This window comes from Protopterus annectens, chromosome 1.part0 (genome assembly GCF_019279795.1).
Source record: "Protopterus annectens isolate FY-2018-M chromosome 1.part0, PAN1.0, whole genome shotgun sequence".
NCBI lineage: Eukaryota > Metazoa > Chordata > Ceratodontiformes > Protopteridae > Protopterus > Protopterus annectens.
This window is the reverse complement of record NC_056725.1, coordinates 1853625259-1853650262: the sequence shown is the minus strand read 5'-3', so window position 1 is coordinate 1853650262 and position 25004 is coordinate 1853625259. Positions and strand designations below refer to the sequence as shown.

The following is a 25004-nucleotide window of genomic DNA, read 5'->3' as shown; positions in this document are numbered from 1 at the left end:
ATCATTTCCCAATGGTCTTAAATTTTTCCACACCAATACTTGGGTATGCAAGTAACTGTGAGGCTTGGCATAACAGTTAACGTGTTAACCTCACAGAGAAAAGGTACAGAGCTTGATTCTCACCTGAGATCTGTAGCTAAGCTTAAAAAGGCCCCTGTGGTCATCAGCCTAGTACTTGGGTTCCTACTGAATTGTCGACAGCTTAGGCTGTCGAATGGTTAATCATTGACACCTAAGCGTCGAAAGCTTACAATAGCGAACGGCCATATCATCAAATTCTTTCCTCGGGAAAGAATTTGCATGACTGTTATTGGAGATTTGCCCTTTCCCTAATGTAGAACGATTTCGGAGTTGGTATATTTAGTTAGGGGGGTATTTTGTTTATGGACAACCACCCGAATTCTTTACTATGGAAAGAATTTGATGATGTGGCTGTTCGCTATTGTTAGCTTTCAATGCTTAGGTGTCAATGTTTTAGGATTCGACAACCTAAGCTGTCGATGTTACGATATAGATGCTAGTACTTACCTATGAGATCCGTCAAGTGCAGCCCTAGAGAAAGGTTTGCAAACACATTCTTCCTCCAAAGATGAAGACATTCAAGTAGTCCTTGAATGGTAACATGACAGCAGGGTGTTGTACTGCAATTTAAGGGGAGCCATAGAAATACTTAATGTTGCCATTAGACTCAAGTCCAAACCACGGCAAAGTAAGGGTATTAGTAAAGTTTTTTTTTAGATCTTTTTAAAAGTCAGATTTACGTGCGAACTTAGCTGGAAGTAACAGGAGCAGAATCATGTGGAGTAATTTTGGACAGTCAAATTCTCTAGTACAACTTGTTTCCTGTTCATAACAAGTATGGAACAATTATTCCTTGGATCTCTGAAAGGACTTCTTCACAGAGAGAGATGTGCATGACCTACGGTGAGGACTACTAGAACGGATGGTGGACATGGACTCCACAGAGACATTCAAGACAGCATGTCAGGTGAAGAAAAGGTAATGTGGAAGGCGGCAGAGATAGAAGAGATGGGAATACTGAATACACTTGCACAACAAACTACATAGGTGTACAATCTTTTTCTGCTGTCAAAGCGATGCAAAGTAATCTAAAGCCTGCAATCTCAAAAACAGTCTTTTTCAGAACACACTGCCAAAGGAGACAAACCATCACAGTCCTTGAACTTGTGCTGTTTTCAGTTTAAAAAACAAAATGGCAAAGAATGAACTCATCACCTTTGTTTAAAGAACAGTGGTTGTTCTCGAACGTCATTACCTTTCCTTAAAAAATGGTGTTTGATCTCAGACTCCCCTTTCTACTCATTTTACAGAAGCTAACACAGAATAGCACTGCCCCTCCAAAAGAATGTTTGGGGGAAAAATGCAAATTAACTGATAAACAGTTGGTTCATAGGTTGGTACTAGGCTATCGGCCCTAGGGCCTATACAAGCCTAGCCATAACAATTCCCTGGCTATTTCTTCCCTGGACCCCTGTCTAGCAGGGCGACTGATGTGATCCCTGGGGTGAACTTCCTTTCTCCCATCCAATCATAGTACTAGTACTGGTAGCAAAAATTAATGCATGTAAGACCAGGATCTGGCCATCAGCTGCCATTTTTGCTGCAGACGCATTTACAGAATGACACTTCTGGCACAGCAAAATCACAAATAGCAAAAGCTGCTCACATGAAACTGCAAGTAGATATATCAAATTGCAATAATAATGTCAAACCAGAAGAGAAAGCTTCCAAAGCCAGCAAAATTCTGTACCACAGAATACAGCAAGAAAGAATGAGGAATGGAAGTTCTACCCACTTTTATGCACAGCTGACCATGACACTTACAAAGGTAAAACAAGAAGAAAAACATATTTGAAGTCAGCTGCTGTACCGAGCAGTACCCCTTCAGAAAGGGAAATGTTTAGAAAAGATGGCCTGCTGGGTAACAGAAGGGGAATACACAAGACTAACAACATTCTGAAAGAAAACAAAAAGGGCTAACTTCACACTAAACGAATACATTCCAATAAGCAGAACCTAAAGAAGCACCATTCAATCTGTTCTATTAATTTGTTTGAGCAAATTTATTAATTTTTTTTATTAGATAACTTTTGTTTTTATTTAGACACTTCACAGAAACCAAAGAAAAGAAGACATATTAGGGGACTTTAACTTGTAAGAATTCCGGTAAAACATAACAATGGTCCAACAGACTACAATTTCTAAATGCCACAAACTACTATAATTTTTTTTGTCTGCCACAGCCCTCACCTGTGTTTCAAGTAAATGACAGCCTGTTTTCTGGTGCACCAGCTGACCATACAAGTGTACTGGCAAGTAAACATTAGGCCTTTGTAATCTAAGAAAGAAAAAAACATACAAATTACAATGAAATATTTTTAAAATCTCAGACACGATTAAAGAACAGTATGAAATATAAAAACAGTTTGTGAACCACCATAATAAACTATTTTTAATTTGCAGTAACATTTTTACTGCAGACAGCAGATGTTTACTTTTAAAAACGTATTTTCAAAGTATAGATGCGGTTAGATTCTTCCCTCCTGACCAAATCTAAAAAATTACCTTTGGTTGCTTCGACGAACATAATTATCCCCATCAACTGGTTTGCGGTAAGTGGTGAGTGCTTCATTAAGCTGCTCTTCTATTAGATCAACATATTTCAGATTATACTCCTAAAAATGGAAAAACTTAAAATTAATATACTTACAAAAAACATGTTTTGCCTTTACTTTCAATGTTAATGAAGAAATACTCTAAGCTACAAGGGTAGTAATGACGTTGTACAGCAAAAAGAAAACACTGAACATGTCAGTACATTTAATCTGGACAAAAAGTAAACAAAATTGTTAACCATTTATGCATTACCTGGGCAAGTGGGACCCTTTTCAGCCAAGACCAGAGCCAAAGATGGAATGACACAGTACATATAACTATGCATTCTACTCTCAAACTATTGGTGCAATAGCTCTTGACAAAATAATGGGGAGACCAAATGCCCAAAGTCAGGGACAGATTTTAAATGCTACTCTTATAACCTTAGAAAGTTGCTGGAATAACAGTTTTTGCATTAACATGTATATGAAGCCTGAAATTCAAATTTCTGTGATTTAGACTCCAATTCTCAATGGTTTGCCAGAAAACCACAAATTTTATGAGGAACAGATGAAAAATGAGGCAACAGCTGAAAGTTATGCCAAGCATACAAAAAACAAAATAGCCTGAGAATAGAACAACGCAGGAAAATGTGAAAACCAAAATTCAAACCATATTACATGAAAAGTACAGTTTTGTACCTACCATAAATGTAGATGTCCGAACTGGATAGCATCTGCAGTCATAACAACTGGGTTGTCCTGTCGCCAGGCAGCCCTTCGGTCGGCCGGATTCCAAAGTCCGGGTCCGGCTTCGGCTGATGTCGCACTTCACCCGACGTCATCTCTGCTGGTCTTCGGGTATAAAGGCATCAGCCGACGCCATTTTCCTCAGTGTTTCTTGCCCCAGATGCCAGTTGCCCTCTTGGAAGGCTAAATTTTGGGTAAATGCCAATGTTTCCAAAAAGATAGAAGGCAACACAAAAAATAAGCATGTATGTACATATATACAAACAAATACACCATAAGAGACTCCCCCCCGCCAGCTAGCTATTAGGAGGGTAAATACCCTAGGAGTACCACAGAGGGGAAGGAGGGAGGGTAATCCTGACTGCAGATGCTATCCAGTTCGGACATCTACATTTATGGTAGGTACAAAACTGTACTATGTCCTTCATGGATGCATCTGCAGTCATAACAACTGGGTAGAATACCATAGCCAACTAGGGAGGAGGAAGAATAGATTATGGTGTGGTTAGGATCCCTTGCAGTACAGCAGTGGCAAACCCTGCTCGGGATCTGGAATACAGAGGTAAATTATAATGCTTGGCAAATGTATGCACGGAGGTCCAAGTAGCCGCCTCAATAATGTCCTTGGTTGCCACTCCTCGTAAGAAGGCTGTGGTAGTGGCTGTTGCCCTTGTAGAATGAGGCCTTATGTTCTGTGGAATTGGTTTTCCATGAAAGGAGTAACAGAATCGTATGCAATTTCCTATCCATTTGGAGATTGTCTGTTCGGAAATCGCTTTTCCTTCCCTTCCTGTTGCATAGGCTACAAACAGCTGGTCAGTTTTTCTCTTACTTTTTGTTTTGTCCAGGTAGTAGCGTAGCTGTCTATGTACATCCAAGGTATGCAGCATTCTTTCCCCTCTGTTTTGTGGGTTTGGGAAGAAGGTAGGTAGGTGGATTGCCTGGTTTAAAGACACTCTGGATACCACCTTAGGCACTCTATCTTGGTGGAAGATTAGGAAGGGTTGTACTGCCATTAGGGCCTGAAGTTCAGAAACCCTTCTTGCTGAGGTTATTGCCAGTAGGAAAGCAGTTTTCCACGATAGATGCTGCAGGTCTGCTGTTGCTGCTGGTTCAAAAGGTGCGAGTGTCAACTTTTCCAGCACAAAGTTCAAATCCCAAGCTGGCAATGGTGGTTTCCTAGGAGGTTTTACATTCTTGATCCCTCTGAGGAACTGCCTGAGTAAAGGATGTGAAAAGACAGGTGGATCAAAGCTGTATTCTGCTGAAATAGCTGATGCATGTATCTTGATGGAGGAATAGGACAGGCCTGTATGTAGAAGCTCTGCCAAATACTCCAGAATGTTAGCAATGTCTATATTCGACACATCTTTTCCTCTTTCAGCACTCCAAATGACAAACCTTTTCCATTTTCCTGCATAGTTCCTTCTTGTTGAAGGTCTGCGGGCTTCAAGGATAATGTCTTTAATCCTTTGGGAAAGCTCTGGATTAGTTGCTGCTATGTGATGTTCCATGCAGTCAGTTGCAACGTTTTTAGGTTTGGATGCATGATGCTGTAGTTGTTCTGAGTTAACATCAAAGGCATCAGGGGTATTGACCACATTTTGTCCCGAGACATGCTCCTCAGCAATGGGTACCAGTGTTGTCTTGGCCAGTTTGGAGCTATCAGGGGTATCCTTGGACGTTCCCTCCTTGATTTTTAGTAATACCTTCTGTATCAAGGGAAGAGGTGGGAATGCATATGCTGTCAGACCTTTCCAGCTGAAGGAGAGCGAGTCCACTTTCCATGCAAGTGGGTGGAATGTCCTTGTGCAGAATTTTTTGAGCTGGTGATTGAGAGGGGAAGCGAATAGATCTATCTGTGGCATTCCCCATTTCTTTGAGATGGCCTTGAAGATGTCCGGGTGTAGCATCCATTCGTGAGCATCCAAGGTGGTTCTGCTTAACATGTCTGCTAGAGTATTCTCCTTTCCTGGTACGAATATTGCCTGTAACTGGATGTTGTAGCTGAGCGCCAGGTTCCAAAGGTCCAAAGTCATTCTGCATAGGGGGTATGAATGAGTGCCTCCCTGTTTGTTGATGTACCACATGACTGTGGTGTTGTCTGTCCTTATCATCAAATGGCCTGCTTTGAGGAATGGTCTGAATTTTTGGATTGCCAGTTTTACTGCCAGCATTTCTTTTAGGTTGATGTGCAGATGGAGATGGTCCTGTGTCCACAATCCTTGTACGCATTTGTCCAGCATGTGAGCCCCCCATCCTAGGTCTGAGGCGTCTGTTGTGATGGTTTGGCTTGCTTGATAGTTGTGAAAGGGTAGGCCTGGATTTGACTGGCATGCTTGAGCCCACCATAGGAACTCCTGTTTTAGACATGGGATTAGAGGAATTTCTGCTTCTAGGCTGTGCCTGTGTTGGGACCATAAATTGTTTAGGTACCACTGTAGTTTTCTCATATGCAGTCTGGCATGTGGAACCAAGATTATGCAGGATGCCATGAAGCCCAAGGCCTGTAGAACTTTTCTTGCTGTTAGCTTGTTCTGTTTTGTTAGTGCCAAGAAGTAAAGAGGGAGTTCTTTTTGTTTTTCTGCAGTTAGGAATGCCATTTGTTTTACTGTGTCCAATTCCGCGCCCAAGAATGTCCTTGTTTGGGATGGTATCAGCCTTGACTTTTGTAAATTGACTGTGTATCCCAGTGCTTGTAGCAAGTAAATGACCCTTTGTAAATCTGTTGTCAGCTTGCTTTTGTTGTCCCCTGTAGCAGGCAGTCGTCCAGGTATGGATAAATTTGGATTCCCTGTAGTCTGCAGTGGGCGATTACTGATGCCAGGCATTTTGTGAATACTCTGGGCGCAGTAGATAAGCCAAAGGGCAATGCTGAGAATTGATAGTGCTCTGATCCTGCAAGAAATCTGAGGTATCTTCTGCAAATTGGTCGTATGGGGACGTGCAGGTATGCCTCCTTGAGATCTAGAGTTACCAGCCAGCACTCCTTGCCCAGCATGGGTAGAAGTTGCTGTAGGGTCAGCATTTTGAATTTTGGGACAATGATGTATGTATTTAAGGTGGACAGGTCGAGAATAGGTCTCCAACTTTTTCCTTTCTTGGAACTAGGAATAGTCTGGAGTAGAATCCTTTGCCTTGTTCTGTTATTGGCACTCTTTCCACAGCTCTCATCTTTGTTAGTTGCATTATCTGCTGTAGAGCTTCTGTTTTTTTATTTGGAGGCAGGTTTGGCATTCCTCTTTTGACTGGTAAAGTGTGGAAGTGGAACCGGTATCCTTGGTCTATGGTTTGCAAAATCCACTTGTCTTTTGTGATATAGTGCCAGTTCTTCGAAAATAAGGTTAATTTTCCGCCTAATGGTGCTGCTATTTGTTCCCTGGTAGGCGGAGTTAGAATCAAGTCACTGTGCTGTTGTAGTGGCAGTGGCTGTGTCTGTGCCTCTGTTATTACCTTGCCACTGTCGTCCTCTGTAGGCACCCCCTCCGGATTGATTTCTGCCTCTGGGACGTCTATTCCTGCCCCTTTGGGATCTTGTGGAGTCAGGAAAGGACCAATTTTGGCAGGCCAGTTCCTGCTAAACCTTGGGGGTTGAACCTGCAAGAAATCTTTAACCGTTTGTACAGATTTTGCCTTTTCTTCCATTTTCTTCATTACCTGCTGGGCAGGTGTACCAAACAAACTGGCCTTATCCATAGGTGCATCTAATAACTTAGCTTTAACATGATCCGGTAAGACCTGTTCCTTCAGCCATGCATGTCTTCTTATCACTGTGCCAGTCATGGCTGATCTAAATGAAGCCTCCAGTGCATCATAGCCACATTTTAAGGAATGGTTACTAACCTGTTGTATGTTATTTACCATTTCTAATATATATTTCTTATCTATAGAGTCATCAGAGGATAGCTTTTTAGTTAACTGATCAAGCATAAACTCTTGGTATTGTATCATGTGAAACTGACAATTTAAAGCTCTAGCTGAGAGAGTAGCGGAGGTGTAAACCTTTTTGCCCCATCTGTCTAAAGACCTGGCTTCCCTTTGAGAAGGGATAGGGTTTTTTGCTGTGGTCGAGGCTACTGCCTTAGGCCCCTGGGATATAGTTTCGGGGTCTGCAAGTGGGGCCTTGTATAAGTGATGATGAGTGTCTGGAACCCTGTAAAATCTGTCTGGTTTGGCAGGGGCTGGAGGTAAGGTATCTGGTACAGTGCAGACATCATTAAATGCATCGTCCACAACAGAGAGGACAGGGGGTATAGCTAAAGGCCTGTGTTGTGGAAGGTGCAGAAAAGTCCTAAGTCTTTTTCTGGAATCTGAGAAATCCTGTTCCTGCCATTGGAATTGTTCTCGCATGGCATGTAAGGTTTCCCCAAAGGAGAATTCTTCTGGTGGGGAAGCAGCTGGAATGGATTCTTCAGCATCTGAGTCTTCATAATTGGAGAAATGAGCCTCTGGCTGGTCTGTAATATCTGAGTCCTCCGCGGAATCATCAGAGGACACAGGCTCGGGGGGCTCTGCTCTAGGTCTCTTTTCTGGGGGCTGAGAGGCCCTGTCTGGGTGAGATTGAGATCCCCTAATTAAGGATATTAAATCTTCTGCCAGAGTAAGCATTTGTGAACTAGAGGGGTTTAACAGGCACTGATTTAGAAGATTTGGCTGCTTTAGCCCTGGTAAAGGCCTTAATAGACATGGCTGCAGGAGGCCTAGCAGCACCACGTGCTGGGGTAGAGACATCCAAAGGGATGGTGTCTGATAAGTCACTAGTAACCACTGTAGGTAAGATTTCTGAGGCCGATTCAAGTAAGGTAGCAGGAGCCTCAGTAGTAGTCATTGATTCAGCTGTGCTTTGATCAGTTTTCTCGGTTTCGGCCGAAACCGAGACACTCGCGGTTTGCTTAACCATGGTTTCGGCCGAAACCACGGACCGCGAGTGTCGGTCTTTTTCTTTGCGTTTTTTAACAATCTGGGTAGTCGGAGGATCCGACGGCATAATGTATGCAAAATCTGAGCCGAAAAACTGTTCAGCAAACTCCGACCGACGCCTAAGCGCTCGGTTGAATGAGGCACAGGCTGAACAGGCTGCTACGTTGTGGTCTGGGCCTAAACAAGGCAAACAGTAAGAGTGGAAATCTTTATGAGGTATTTGTTTCCCACAAGTTAAACAGTTATTGACTTTTTCTGACATCGGCTGAAGCAAGAAAGAGTCCCCAACGGGGTACTTAGCTTTTAGAAGTCTTCGAAGTAGTATTCGGTAGTAGTAATCTCTGGATCTGACCGACCGGCACTTGCGAACAGCTTCTGCTTCGGGCGCCACGCAGCAAGAAAGACTGAGGAAAATGGCGTCGGCTGATGCCTTTATACCCGAAGACCAGCAGAGATGACGTCGGGTGAAGTGCGACATCAGCCGAAGCCGGACCCGGACCCGGACTCTGGAATCCGGCTGACCGAAGGGCTGCCTGACGACAGGACAACCCAGTTGTTATGACTGCAGATGCATCCATGAAGGACATCTTCAGCACACTAAAAGGTAGTAACAACAGCACTGAAACATCAAAAAAGGCAACTCTACATTCAGGACCACCCACTCCCCTCAACTAAAACAGAAAAATAAGAAGGGTTCATCAAATAAAGCATCATGTTTATGCATTATCGACATCTCTAAAATACTTAAACTCACATAATGATCGAAGATAATCTCTTAAGTTTTACTTGAAATCCGACCAGTGCCGCATTCTTTTCTAAAATATTTTGGCCTCCAACTTGTTCACTTTTCAACTGACCACCTCCTGCTCTCTAGAGCTGCCCAATAACTAGTGTTGCTTTGCTTGTTCCCATCAACTGACTAACCTAATCTGTTCCCAAAAATACAACTGGCACTTTGAAAATCCAATTTTCCAAGCCAACCTGCAATTTTCTAGCCTTATTCTGAAATTCAGGGGGGAGGGGGGTACTATGGTTATATTTCCCTTCCTTTTTTACTGTCCACATTCCTACATGACTCGGCTAACAGCTTATTTCCCCTTAATCATACAACATAACTTTCCAGGGTACTTCACAGTCCCCCTGTGTGTAATAGATATAATAATTTTAAATCTGCCACATTCACTGTGTTACTGTGGGATCTGTGAGTCCAAGTCCTCCATTCTCTATAAGGGAACAGACTTTGGCCCAAGCTATCCTATGGTCTCTGCCCCTCCCATACAAAATCCCTGACAGTATTTGTGACTATCCTGTTAAACTCTTTCATCAAGTTTACCTAGGAAGAAATGACAGCAGAATTGCTATAAGTATAATAACAGAGGTAAAATATAAGCTTTTACTGCTTGCATACCCCGGTTTAATTTTAAAGGAATATGTTTTTTCCTCTTTATGCATTCCTGCATAGTAGTTTTCTGTACTGAATTTATCATATTTTCATTAAACCAGATCCCTATGATATTTCACTGGATCTTTTTTGATGGGAATATTCTGAAATTAAACTGGTTTGTGAAGAATAAACTTTGTAGTTTTGTCTTGGCTTATTTTACATGCCAAAATGTCTTCAAAAGCTGTTAAGAAACTCAGTTTCATGATATCCTGTTCAGTCTACTCAATTACATAAGATTATCAGCAGCATACAATGAGATTATAGCAATAACCCACGCCTGGGTGTGGGTAATGCTGGATTTACCCATGGTTGGCGTGGTTTGGTCCCGAGGGCGAAGCCCGAGGGACCAAACAAAGCCAACCGTGGGTAAATACAGCATTACCCACACCCAGAAGTGGGTTATTGCTATTATACCATGACATTATTTAAGAAAAGAAACTATTACTTTTCTTAAATAATGGCATAGTATAATGCCTGTTTACTGCCCTTCCGCAGATGTCTGGCATCCGCGGCAGTTCTGATGTACGCGCCTGCGCAGTACATCAGAGTTGAGCAAAAGCAACGGAGAAAGCAAGATCTCCGTTGCTTTTTACTGTTTGCTATGTTAAATGGGTTTAACATAGTGATACAGTTTTAAAATAAGCAATGGAGATGTCCGTTGCTTATTTTAAAACTGTCTCGCTATGTTAAACCCATTTAACATAGCGAAACAGTAAAAAAAGCAATGGAGATCTTGCTTTCTCCGTTGCTTTTTTTTTAAAAAACTGTCTCGCTATGTTAAATGGGTTTAGCATAGCGAGAGAGCTTTAAAATAAGCAACGGAGATCTCAGTTGCTTATTTTAAAGCTGCCTCGCTATGTTAAACCCATTTAACATAGCGAGACAGTAGAGTTATACTAATGGAAAAAAGTCCGGGCGACCGGACCTTTTTTCCATTAGTATAACTCAATTTACAATGTGCACGCTGGCCAATCAGCGTGCACGTTTTGGGGGGGTCATGGTATAATACTTATTCTTCACTCCTAATTGTAGATCTGCCTAGTCCCATATTTCTTATGCATTCCACCATGGGCTCTAATTAAAATGCAAACAAAATGGTCACAACAGTAGGCATCCCTGTCTTGTTCCTCAGGAAAGCTCAAAGTTTTTTTTTTTTTTTAAGTAAGAAACGTATTTATTAAATTATGTATGACATAGGCCATATTACAATTACATAAATGACAATAAACCACAGTGACACAATCTCACTTGCAAACATTATACATTCCAAACCATGCCGACACAACTACAGCTGCAAACATTATACATCACTTTTAATATATCCAGTCACTGTTAAGTCAGCCATTACATAAGCTCATTCAAATCCTGTCTTCTTTTAAACCTCGTTCCTCTTCTGCAAGTATTTCATCCCACAGTTCCCATTTTTTCCTATGTAATTTGCTCCTACCTTTTTCTAAAGATCCTAGTTGCAGTTGTTTTAACTCTGTTACTATCTTCACTACTTCTAGTAAAGTTTGTTTAGACTTTGATTTCTATTTTCTAGTAATTGCTTTTCTGGCAGCCATCATAATTAGACTCAGCAAGGCCTTACTATGTCTAGGCAAGTCTGAGTTTGCGAGTTTCCCTAGTCACTCCAACTTGCTCACCCAGCATCTCCAACAGAGCAGTCTGCAAGGTATCTTTAAAGTCTACCAACTCATTACACTCCCAGAAAACATGTTCCCAGTTACCTCTTTCTGTCCCATTACGCTTCCAACATTTGCTGTCTACCTGAGGAAAAATTATTTGAAGTCTGATTGGAGTATAAAAATACCTATGTAAGCAGTTCCATGCAAAGATCTGAAATCATCTAGATTTTGTTGCATATTTGGGAGACATACATATATCCTTCCCCATTGTTTCTTTGTGAATTGCTTATCTAACCTCTCTTCTCAGTCCTTCCTAACCTCCTCTGATTGATTCTTATAGTTATCATGCAATATGTTATATGCTCTACTAATTATTTCTTTCTTAATGGCAAATTATGTTCTAGACTCTCCTAAAAACTCTACCAATGCTGGTCTTTTGTTTAGGACCCCCCCCCAATTTCTTTCCCTTTGCCTAAACTCTGATATCAATCCTTGATATGGAAGGCAATCTTTAGCCTGCAGTCCAAATAAGTTCTTGGAATCTTCCCCTTCTATTACCTTTCCTTTTCTAGTCATTTGAACCCAGTACCCTTGGTTCCTTTGCCAGTTTTTTCCAAAATATTCCACCCTCTCTTGCTTATTGTCTGTATCCCTAATTGCAGTCATCATTATCGGCAGAATCTCCTTTCTTTATTCCCATGTTGGCTTAGTTCTCAGAAGACCTTCTCCTACTTTATGAATACAATATTCTGTATGATTATTGTTCTCCTTAAAGGTCTGCATCCAAAACCCAAGTATCTCCCTGTTACTTGAGCTTACCCCGGTTTCATTATCTCTTTCCACCTTGAATTATAGTTTTCTGCTTGTGCTATGAAGAGGAGCCTTAACTGTGTTGCTCTGAAATACCCCTTCAACACTAATCTGTTCTATTGGAAGAATAAGCTTATCCCACTTGACTCTTGACGTCATCCCCTCCCAGATATAAATCTTTCATCTTTTTATTAATTGCTATCTGCAACTCCTCTTCTTCTTCTTCTACAAGACTAAAGAGATTAAAACTATTTTAACTTCTTGTATCTTACTATCAATATCCATACAACAGAGCTTCCATTTTCTCAGCTTTTGTACTATCTTTTGTTTAGTTTCTTCCCACATATCCTTAGCTGTGACGCCAGTATCATTTTTAATCCATACTCCTAAATACTTCATTTCATCATGTCCCCATAAATATGGATACTGCTGAACCAATCTGTATGCGGGTACATAACTTACCGCTATTGCTTTTGTTTTTGCTTCATTAATTTGACATTCCAAAAAGTTTTGAAACTGTCTCAGTATGTTCCACAGCACTGTAATGTCCCTTTCTGGTTTTGTCAGGTATAAAATAATGTCATCTGCAGATAGAGCAAGCTTTTCTTGACTACCACACCAATTATATCCATGAATTTCTGAGTCCCTTATTTTCTTTGTCAATGGTTCTAAACATAATGCAAATGACAAACTGGTGAGAGGACACCCCTGCCTGGTTCCTCTGCTTAAGCAGAGATTATCAAAGAGGACCCCACCCACTGTAATTTTCGCCTCTGATCCTTCATCTGTCCTCATAATCAACCTTACAATTTTATCAGGAAATACAAATGCTTTCACTGCTCTTATCACAAAATTCCAGCTCACTCTGTCAAATGCTGTCTATGCATCAATACTTACCAACAGTGGTATTTTCTTACATTCTGCTTCCCTCTGGATCACCACTGTTCTGTTTATGTTGTCAAATGTTTGCCTCTCCTCCACAAAACCACACTGATCCATAGCTATCAATTTTGACATCACATTTGCCGATTGTTTAGCCATTATAGATAAACACTTTATAATCATGATTTAGTATTGAAATGGGCCAATATGAAGCGGGATCTGATGGATCTTTACCCTTTTTGGTAGTACAGCTACTACCGCTTTCTTCCAGGATGTTGGCATTTCTCCTCTTAAAATAGTGTTAAACAAAACCTTCCAGATTGTCATCAGTTTTCCTTCCTAGCTTCCAAACTTCCACAGGAACACCATCTAATCCGAGGGACTTTCCTGTAGATTGTTTATACATCACCATTTTTATCTCATCTCCTCCTAGCCTCTTAGTAATTCAGCCTCCTCTGCCTCTAGCTTTGGCATATTTAATTCTTCCATAAAGATTTCTATTTGTACCTTTTCTTGACTTCCATATTTCTCTGCTTTATGAAGACTTTCATAGAATTTCAGAAGCATTTCTAACACTTCTACAGGATCCCTAGTTATCTTCCTTGTAATAGGCTCCCTAAGCTTGGTGACAGCCCTTTCTACTTTCTGTTGTCTGAGGCGTTGTGCTAAAAGTTTTTGTGCTCAACAAAACAGAAATCTTTCTAAACTCGTGCATGTTATCAAGGTAGTCCCTTATTTTCTGTTTATCATTCTGTAGTTGTTTCTCTTCTTGTTCTGTGAGATTCCCCCTATTTTGCAATACTTTAATATATGTCAGTCCCTCTAAATTATTCTTGTTACTTCTTAACCATATCTCCCTTTCTTTTATTTCCACCCTATTTTTAAATACCATTTTAATTTTATCCCACTCTCTAGCTATAGTTTCAGAAGAAGTTTCTATTTTCTCTAAAAGCTCCTAAATAATTTCCACTACCTATTCCATAAATTCCTCTCTTTACAAGAGATAGGTGGGAAATAGCCAGTGTCTCATTTTTATTTCCATTACCCCGTGTTTTTATTTTAGCTAACATTGGCGCATGACCTGAAATAGTTATTGGGCGCGTATCAAGACATTCAATTAAATGCACATGTTCCTGTAAAATGTAAATTCTGTCTAGCTTAATCCAGTTTTTGTATTTTGGGGAATAATATGTAAATTCACTCTGAATTCTTAGTACTAAATTCACATCATCCGTGCCAAATATTTTCATAAATTTCTTTAAAAATCTGCCCTCCTTTGTTATATTTCCCTTTCTGCCCCCCCCCCCCCCGATGCATATTCACTGTCACAAATCTAATTCCAGTCCTCACCTATAAGCAACATTCCTTGCTGAAAGCTGATTATTTCTTCCAGAATTTTCTTTAGCTCTATTATAGCAGTTTTTGGTAGAATATAAATACATGCCAGTGTAATCCTCCTCCCTTGCCAGTAGCCCCTCAGTACTACAATCTATCATTACTGTCTTTTTTCCCTCTTCTATTACTATTGGAGTTCCTCTTGCAATTAATATAAATACCCCTCTCTTCCTTTACCCCCAGGTATTCCTCTGAATAACCATCCTGAAAACCTTTCTTTATCAAATTCACATGTTCAGTTCTTTCCAAGTGTGCCTCTTTTAATATAGTTCACTACTACTCCTTTTTTGGAGACATTATAGAAAGAATTATACTCTCGAGGAATTATTATTCCCACCTTTTATGTAATAACAGCTTTTCTGTTAAGTGTTTATTTTCCATCTTTTGGGTTACATGCATGCACTGTTTGGCAGGTTATTTTTTTATACAACTGTTTCTTGTCATCACCATTTGAGCCTATGCCACATTTTACAAAACCTTTTGTTTTATTGAAAACTCTAAAATAAAAATACACACAAACACTCAATACCGCCCTAAAACCTATTAGCTTAATAAAAACACAATAAACTAAGTCCATCTTCAAATTTTGCAGTTTCACCCCTTAAGAAGATAAATTCTAAACTGACAGCCACATACACAAACGCGAGCTAAACAGAAAGACGCATGGTACAGCCTGTGATTCTATTAAGTGCTGTCTGCTTCTGACTTATTTTTATAGCTCTGTCAGCTGGGAAAACACTAAATGCTTTCAGAAAACATTTTTCCAAGTCATTTCTCTTTATCAGATTGTCTGCTGGTGACATGAGAACCAGACATAAGACTGTTTACCAGAAAAAAAAACACCTTTTAATATTCAGTATTCTTTTTCATTTCCTTGCTTACTGTCAAAACTTGTTAGTATATAAAGCTAAAGGCTTTAACACACAGTCATTCCCCTATGCAAGGATGAGAAAAATCACACTTATTTTTATTTTGTCAAGGTCTTTTAACCAGATTCTTTTTTTTACATTGCAGTACCTACATTTCTTGAAACTAAACAAGGAGAGAGAGTGGAGAAGCGAGAAATAAACAAAAAGAATAAACAAAAGCACCTATTTACATTAGTATCCCCATTACAATTAACTGAAAACACTTTATAACTTGCAGAGAAAATCATGGACCACTTAAGCAATACTGTTTAGAAAAACTTCTCTTTCACTTACAGTCAACTCCCTCCCTCCTCTTCCCCCCTCTCCTGAGTATTCTCTGAACATCAACAACATGAAGTAGGGCATATGCCTTAGACTCCTCTAAAAGTTTAAAAAAGTAAAAACAAGTCCAATATTTCCAGATTTTCTTGTTCTGTCCTGTTTCACAAACGTAATTACTGCTTTATCATCCCACATTTGTCAATTTCCAGGTTACTGATTTTAGTCTCCAAGAAAGCCAGTATTTCCAGATTCTTTTGTTCTATTCCTGTTCATCTCCAGTGCACTTTCGATTCTTCTAGTTGACGTCTTTGCTTTTTCTCTTTCAATCATTTTGCATTGAAACACTGGGAAAGATTTCACTGACACAGTCTCTCTGTGGTCTTTATTACCATAAGGAAAAGAAGCAGAATCTCCTTCTGTTTCACAGGTCACTTTTTGATGGACAAACTTTTGTATTTCTTCCTTAGCATGTACTTTATCAAAAAATATTTTTGTTCCTTCAGGGAAAAGTATTTTGAGGACAGCTGGGTATAGCAGTCTGAATCTCACGCCTGCTTCTCGGCATTCCCTATATAATGGAATAACTTTATTCCTCTTCTGCCTGGTGTGCAACAAGTAGTCATTCTCCACAAACACAATGCAGTCTTATACTTTCAGTATTTTGTCCTTTTGCCACAGTTTTGTCAGAAACAACTCCTTCTGCTGGTAAGATTACATTTTTACTATTAAAGGTCTAGGTTGTTTTCTCATAGTCAGGTCTGGAGCATACACACAATGTGCCCTTTCAATTAAATTCCAATTGTGGAATAGCAGTCCAGTTGCTTATTTGCACTTTAATAAAAATTAACAGAGTCAGTTCCTTCCAGCTTCTCTGGTGCAGCAGAAAATCTCAGGTTTTCCCTGTGTGTTCTGTCCTCTAATTTTATTATTTTTTGAAACATCTTTTCTTGTGCAGTCTCATATTCAGCCAGCCTTTTCTTCATTTCAACTTCTGAGTTTTGCAGTAAAGTCACCTTATCTGAATATCTATTCAAAGCTTCTTTCATTTTTTCCACCTTTTTATTTTGTGTTGATATACTCCATTAGTGTTTCGTTTATCAAAAGCTATAAGGTTTCAGACAGTCCTACATTAGTTTTGATTCTGGCTTCTGACTCATGGTATATATTAAAAAAATCTGATTCAGATCCATATTCAGCAAAACTCTTCTTAGATAGACCCAGAGTACTCTCAAAAGCCCTATCAGCATCTACATTTAATAATGTCAGCTTCTGTTTCTCTCCTCAGCATCTGAAATGACTAGCAATGTCTTTATAATGTTAATAAAGGGATCACATCCCCCTAATAAATGCTGTTTGATACTTCCTTATAAATTCTGGAATTATAAAAGCCATTCTTCTTGCTATCATTGAAAAAAGTTAATAGTCAAGTTTTAGTACTGAGATTGGCCTGTAAGAGGATGGCAACCTTAACATGTTTTCTTTTTTGAAATTACTGAAATAACTGCTTGTCTCCGTGTGGGAGGAGGCGGAGCTCCTTTTAATATCTCATTATACAGTTCAAGCAATGCCTCCTTGAGACCCTCCCTCCATTATGTTTCTGAAACTCTCCTGGGATCCAATCCATTCCTGTTGCCTTCACAATGGCCTGTCTTGCCATCACCAAGTTGTAGATCCTCACTTGTTATTGGGCTCAACAGTGTTTCTTGCTGCTGAACTCCCTGGAAGGGTAAGACTGCAGAAACTTTCCTACTCATTTATTTTCTTGGACATTATCTAATATATGCAAGCTTCAATAACATTCTACAAATCCTTGCAGTATTTTTAATGGATACTTCTGTATGCTCCCTCCACTTTGTACATATCACTCCAGTATCACTCCTACCCGCGGTGGTGGTGCTGCAGTAGTGTTGTTGCCTCACAGTAAGACGCCGTCCAGTTCGATTCTCAGCTAGAGCGTCTTCTGTGTGGAGACATGCGTGAATGGGCATACCTTCGTTGAAGGTTGTGCGGCAGGCCTGGCAAGCCGGTATGTAAAAATCAACTGCCAATCATTAGCGGACTGGAGTTCCGCTGTGGCGACCCCTAACCGGGAAAAGCCGAAAGACACAAACTCCAGTATCACTCCTCTATCTGCTGACATAGCCTTGATGCTAACTTTTTTGATATCCTGGTGAATCCTGAAAATAAATGTCCCTAATTCCTTCTCTAAGAAACTTGAATCTTCAATGTAATGGCTATTTCTTCTTCTTCCAACTTTCTAATTTCTTGCTTTCTCATGTCTATCTACACTCATCTGCAGCTCCCCTAAATGCATCATTTCCCTTTTGCCAAAAACATTTTCAGTGATTTACCACACTGTCCTGAATTCCTACCTTCACATCTCAGCATACACTTAGGGGATTATTTCCCTCTCATAAGTGCTGAATTTGAACTTTCTTCATTTCCTGGCACCATGTCTAAAATGATCCTGTTTTAAGCTCTACACAGAAAATCTGCAGTATTTAAAAGAATACCATGTTCTATTACACTTATTTTTATTACTACTGGGGTGTGGTCACATATTACAATCAGATGGTCTTCCCACTATCTTACTACATGCTCACTCTAATATAAAATAAACACTGTTTCTTGAGAGAATGACCCAAGCTTGCTCAACTAAAAGGTAAAATTGGAACTTTGTGTAACCAAATGAGTTGTATCTATCAAACCCATACTTACCATATAAGCTGCTACATACCTACCCATTTAGGAACACTTACCAGCCTAGGTTCATTGTACACAACTTTATGGAAGGTTATAAGACTCAAGTTTCCCAAACAAATGTCCAGACATTCCTGAAATTATCAGCCTGGCCATTACATACAAAATTCTTGTTGCTGGCATCTTAGGGGAAGTATACACTCACAAATGTACATTGTTGACACCACCAACAACTTTTAACTGCTGCAAATCTACCCTGTGGATCAATTAAAGTATCTAATATTGTAATGTGGCAACCTCTTGAAATCATTATGATTGTGTCCCTTCTACTCGTTCGGTTTCACGCTGCAGCTCCCAAGACTATTTTTCCCTGAAAAAAGCTTTGTTTTCACTGTCACTCATGTATGTTTCTTGTAGTGCCACAACTCCCTGTACATACTTTTAAGTTCTGCAGAAATCTACTTACCCTCACAGAAGTGGGCAACCCATTTACAATCCGTGAAACAAATGCTGCAGTAATTCTTTTTTTCTTTCAAAACTTAGTCCCTCTTACTTACGTAATGTTAATACCTACTTCATTTGCTCTTTTTCTTCTCTCTGTTTAGTTGTCCATCTTCCTTCACATCTCTCTTTCCACTTCCTCCTTCCTTTTGATTTTTCTTTCATCACTGCTTTTAAACTCTGGGAGGTTGTGATAAGTGTCTGCAAAGTCACGTGCAGCAAATAAAACAACTATTTACATGTTTGTCTTCTATGATGTGGGTATCATATCCCTTTTGTAGCTCTCTCCTTTGCATGCCTCTCTCATACAATAAAGTATTTGCACTGCTCATTTGCAGCTTATTAACACTTTTATTTTGGTATATAACTAATTGCTACACTTCTGTCACCCCCTCCTCTTTACTCTGCCTCAATCTACCGTGTCCTAGCTTTTTTTATTTTACCACCGTAGGTATTTTTCTACCAGGTCTCTTATCTGCTTCCCTTTATCTTTCACTGTGCTTTTTAGTTTTCTCAAACCCTCATTAACTACATTTTATTTTTACCTTTCCCAAGTCTGTTATTAGTTCTTTTTACAAATTATTTCTTATGCAGCAGTTCTACTTCACAATTCTCTTCCTTTTTGTTTTCTCTGTCTACATTAGTTCCTAGCTCTGTACTTTATCTTTCCAATCTTCTCAATACATCAGAGTGGTTCTGATGTGACACAGGACTTTCCAATTAAGCTGCGGATCACTTATTCTTTAAGTGTTACTATAAATCATCTACATGCTCTCCCTTTCTAGCCTACCAGGATGAAATGGAGATCTCGGAATCAGCCCAGTTCTTAGTTTTACCTTCAATTATTTTATTTCCCAGTAAGACTTGACGCACTGTCTCAAAATGTTCCACATGTTAATGTCCTTTACTGAATTTATCAAATACAAAATATCATCTGCAAATAAAACTAACTTTTCTTGAATATAGTGCCACTTATACCCGTGAATTTGTGAATCCCTTATCTTCTTTGCTAATGGCTTTAAATATAAAGTAAATAACAGTGGGTAAAGAGGACATCCATGCCTGGTTCATGTTTTCAGAAACTGTCAGACAGGAACTCTGTAATCTTAATTTCTGCCTCCAACCCTGCTCTTTATTTTATTCTATCACAGAACACAACAGAAATACCCCTGGCTGCTCTACTTGTAAAATTCCAGATGACTCTAGTGAATACTTTCCTATGCATCATGGCCCAACAATAATCACATCATAAGAATCATAGGAATTACAAGGCAACTGAGTCATATGACCATTTATGACTCCAAACAAGCCCCTTCTCTCGAGAGGATTCCAAATGGCTTGAATTTTTAGTGACAGACCTAGATCTCTGAATGAATGTCTCTGTTATCCAGGTATAGACCAGCATATAGGGAGTTAGGCTTCAGTATTTTATCCATCAACATGTATACCCAGCCAATCATCCAGTTTTCATTTGAAGGAAGAAAATGCATCACATTGCTTAATATGCAGTGGGAGACTATTTCAAAGCTGGAGAAAACATTGTGCAATGAACCTATCTTCCCACCTAGTTTTATTTATCTGTTGAAGACTTAGATCCCCGATTCTGCTATTTGTGGGCCTATTTGTTTTATGGAGATACAGAAGGTACTGGACTATTGGGTCCCTAATGGCTCGGAAGATGAGATCTAGATCTTCGCAAAAGTCTAAAAGATACAGAAAACAAACACAGTGGCTGCAGTCTTTCATGATAGCTGGGATTTTAAGCCAGTGACTTTCTTAGGTACCTCCTTGGTCTTTCTAGTTGCTTGATATGTTTACTAGGTACATCTGAAAGGTGGCAATGTATTCATTAACTGGCCTAATCAATGTTAAGCATAAGGGAACAATGACCTCTTTAGATCTGGATGATATTTCCCTGGTCATTAGCTGCACAAAATGGAAAGACTTCCTGAACAATCTCTCCATGGTGATCAAAGGAAAGGGAACAGCCAACCCAGTTCCAAGGTCTCTAACAACATTTTCATTTTGAAGAGGTATGTTAACTCCAAGGCATCAGACTGACGAAGGGAACAGAAGTTGGCAGTGGCCTCTAATGATTGCTCTTGTGACACTGAAGCACAAAAAAATACAATGCAATACATCAGGATGTCAGCAATTTGATGTGGCAAAATTATAGGACCCAGAAATCAATAAGGCACTCATCTAACAAGTCAAAAAATTGTTCCAATTCCTAAAAAACTTGACAGATCAATCTGAGACAGATGCAGACTGACTGAATAAGAACAGATGTGAAGAGTAGTGAAACATGCCAGGCAATCAAGCTAACAGGAAAAATGGACAAGACAAGATGCATGACAAGCAACTGAAGACAGAAGAGCAGCAAAAAAGGAGTTCATGAAGGCCATATCGGACAGACCGCAGTTGTACACGCAGCTTTACACAGAAATAGAGCAGTAAAAAGAATAACTAGAGAAGAGAAGCAAGCATATATGGATAACCTAGCTAGCCAAGCAGAAGTAGCAGCCAGTAAAGGAGAACAGAGGAAGACCTTCATGATCACAAGGCCAGTCAATGGTAAGTTTCATGCAACACTCAATACCCCTACCATAAACAAGTAAGGCAAATTATTTGCAACACACAAAGAGCAGGAAGCACACTGCGTCAAGTACTTCAAAGTAGTCTTGACCAGACCAGCACCAGCAAGTCAAGTGGACATCCAAGAAGCAGAGATACATTTGGTTGTGAAAAATGAAATTCTTACTGCCATCCACTCTCTCAAGAATAGAAAAGCTCCTAAGACAACCTGAATGCAGAAATGTTCAAAGCAGACCCTGATACATCAGCCAAGATCCTCCAACCACAGGGGAGAGAAAAAAAAAGTATCAGATGACTGAAACAAAAGCATGGTCAAATTTCCAAAGAAGGGAGTATTAACCAACTGGGGCAGAACTGCCCTTCTGTCAATCATGAGCAAAATCATAGCAAAAAATCATTATACAGAGCATGTCCGGAGCTGTGGACAAGCAACTGACAAAGAACATGCAGAGTTATACACCGGAAGAATGTGCTGATCACATCTTTACTCCACTCAGTATCACAGAGGAGTGCATTAGAATGGCAAAGACAAAGTACAGTTTTGTACCTACCATAAATGTAGATGTTCGAGTGTATACACCGCTGCAGTCATTACACTTGGGTTATCCTGCCGTCAGGCGGTCCTGCAGTCGGCCCGAGTTCCAAAGTCTTGGTCCGGTGTCGGTTGCTGTCGCTTCTTCCCTGACGTCAGTGCGCCAGAGGTATACAAGATGCAGCCGACGACATTTTCTTCAGTTTTTCTTGCCCCAGATGTCAGGTGCCCCCAAAAAGGTAGGTATTGTAAATTGCTAATAAAACATACATAAGAAAAGCAAACAAATATTTTCTGTTACCAGCAAATTCTCCCCATAGGTAGCAAAGGGTAGAATACTAGGGTAAGTACCAACAAGTAAGAGGGGAAGGAGGGAGGGTAACCTGGACTGCAACAGTATATACACTCGAACATCTACATTTATGGTAGGTACAAAACTGTACTGTGTTCATCGTGTTACACTGCTGCAGTCATTACACTTGGGTAGAATCCCAAAGAAGAGGTAGGGTGGCTGGTTCTATAAGGCATTAGGGGTGGCTATAAGGCCCTGCAGAACTGCAGTGGCAAAGCCAGCTCTGGATTTAAAGAGGCAGATGAGAATGCTTGGTGAAGTTATGTACAGAACTCCAAGTGGCTGCTTCCAAAATGTCCTTGGTAGGTACTCCTCTGAGGTAAGCAGTTGAAATGGCTGTTGCCCTGGTGGAATGAGACCTAATGCTGTTAGGTGCAGTTTTCCCATTGTGTGTATAGCAGAAACGTATACAATGCCCTATCCATTTTGAAATGGTCTGTTTTGAAATGGCTTTTCCCTGTGTTCCTGCAGCATATGCAACAAATAATTGCTCAGTTTTCCTGAAAGCTTTTGTTTTGTCCAAGTAGAAGCATAACTGCCTGTGTGTCCAAGGAATGCAGTAGTCTCTCCCCTTTGTTCTGTGGATTTGGATAAAAAGTTGGCAAGTGAATAGTTTGGTTTAGAGCGACACTTGATACCACCTTTTTCATAAAGGTAGGGTTTGTTCTTAAAGACACCCTGTCTTGGTGGAAAATGATGAAAGGTTCCACGGCCATTAGTGCCTGTAATTCTGAAACTCTTCGAGCTGAGGTAATTGCCAGGAGCAGAGCAGTTTTCCAAGAGACATATTTTAAGTCTGCTGAGTTAGCTGGCTCAAAAGGAGGTAAGGTTAATTTTTCCAAGACGAAGTTGAGGTCCCAAGTTGAAGTTGGTGCTCTACGGGGCGGTCTTATGTTTTTAGCCCCTCTCAGGTACTGTTTAGCAAAGGATGGGAAAGAATTGGTGGATCGGTGTTGTAATGAACAGAGATGGCAGAGGCATGGATCTTAATGGATGAAAAGGAGAGGCCTTTGTCCAGCATCTCAGTCAAGTATTGTAGAATCTGAGGAATGTTTGGGACAAAAGGATCAAGGCTGTGAGCCTGATCCAGGCACAGAATCTCTTCCATTTATCCGAATAGGCTTTCCTAGTGCTAGGCCTTTTGGCCACCATAATGACATCCATAACAGCTTTGGAGAGAGGCATTGTTTGCTTGACTAAGAAATCTGCCATGCAGCCAGGTTTAAAGTCTTGAGCTGGCCGTGAAGTATCTGATTGTTTTGCTGAGTCAGAAGTTGTGAGATTTGAGGCAAAATCCATGGTGGTCCTTCTGCTAAGTTCTTTAAGATTGGGTACCAGTGCTGGCGTGGCCAGTCTGGGGCAATCGGGATCATCTTTGGCCTTTCATGTTTGGCTTTTATGAGTACCTTTGAAAGGAGAGGTATTGGTGGGAAAGCGCACATTTGTAGATTTTTCCAGCTGAATGAGAGGGAATCCACTTTCCATGCTTGTGGGTGGTAAGTCCTTGTGCAGAATTTCTGTAGCTGGTAATTCATTGGGGATGCGAACAGATCTATGTCCGGGCTCCCCCATTTCTGCGTTATCATCATGAACATTTGTGAATGTAATTTCCACTCGTGCGGATCCATGATGTTTCTGCTTAAGTCGTATGCCAGTGTGTTTTTCTCTCCTGGCAGGAATTGTGCTTGCAGATGAACCTGATAGATTATAGCTGTGTTCCACAAAGTCATGGTTTGTCTGCAGAGGGGATATGAATGTTTGCCCCCTTGCTTGTTTATGTACCACATAACTGTGGTGTTGTCTGTCTTTAGTAGTAGTTGTCCTGGATGCAGAAGGTCCTTGAAAGCTATAAGGGCATTTTGTACAGCTAGCATCTCTTTTTTATTGACGTGAAGATGCCTTTGTTCTGCGGTCCACTTACCCTGAATACATTTTCCTGCCATGTGTGCTCCCCAGGCGTAATCCGAAGCATCTGTTGTCAGTGTTTGCCCAGCTGTGGTTTGAGTGAAAGGCTGTCCCTTGTTGAGGTGACAGGCTTGAGCCCACCATCGAAATTCCTGTTGAAGGCAAGGAATAAGTGGTATTACTGTTTCCAAACTGTGACAGTGTTGAGACCAGACACTCTTTAGGTACCATTGTAGTTTCCTCATATGCAGTTTGGCATATGGAATTAGTAGTATGCAAGATGCCATGTAACCCAAGGCCTGCAGAATTTTTCTTGCAGGGAGTTGGGTTTTTGTTGCCATCAATTGGAAATATTGAGTCAGTTGTCCTTGTTTGTCTGGTGTAAGATATGCCATCTGGGCTGTTGTATTTAAGCTGGCACCTAGGAATGTTATCTCTCGTGAGGGCACTAGTTTTGATTTATTTTCATAAACTGTGTACTCTAGGCAAATTAGCAGTCTTTTTACAAATGCCAGATGCTTTAGAAGAATGTCTTTGCTCTCTGCTTGAATAAGGCAGTCGTCCAAGTATGGGTATATTTGAATTCCTTTTTGTCTGCAAAATGCAATTACTGGTGCCATGCATTTTGTAAAGACCCTGGACGCAGTAGATAAGCCTAAGGGCAGTGCAGAGAATTGGTAATGCATTGAACCTGCTAAGAATCTGAGGTAACTTCTGCAATTTTGTCTGATAGGGACATGCAGGTATGCCTCTTTGAGGTCCAAAGTTACAAGCCAAGCTTTCTT

At 40.3% G+C, this 25004-nt stretch overlaps 1 protein-coding gene across 1 annotated transcript in view; it reads right to left on the bottom strand.

Annotated features, from left to right (window-relative positions):
* RICTOR (RPTOR independent companion of MTOR complex 2) overlaps window positions 1-25004 on the bottom strand; it is a 3179211-nt gene that overhangs the window by 1166078 nt on the left and 1988129 nt on the right. The window contains exons 26-27 of the mRNA XM_044069875.1: window positions 2587-2696; window positions 2272-2359 (exon numbers count right to left, since the gene is read on the bottom strand). Coding sequence (XP_043925810.1) covers window positions 2272-2359; window positions 2587-2696 — 198 coding nt within the window. The remainder of the gene's footprint in view (window positions 1-2271; window positions 2360-2586; window positions 2697-25004) is intronic.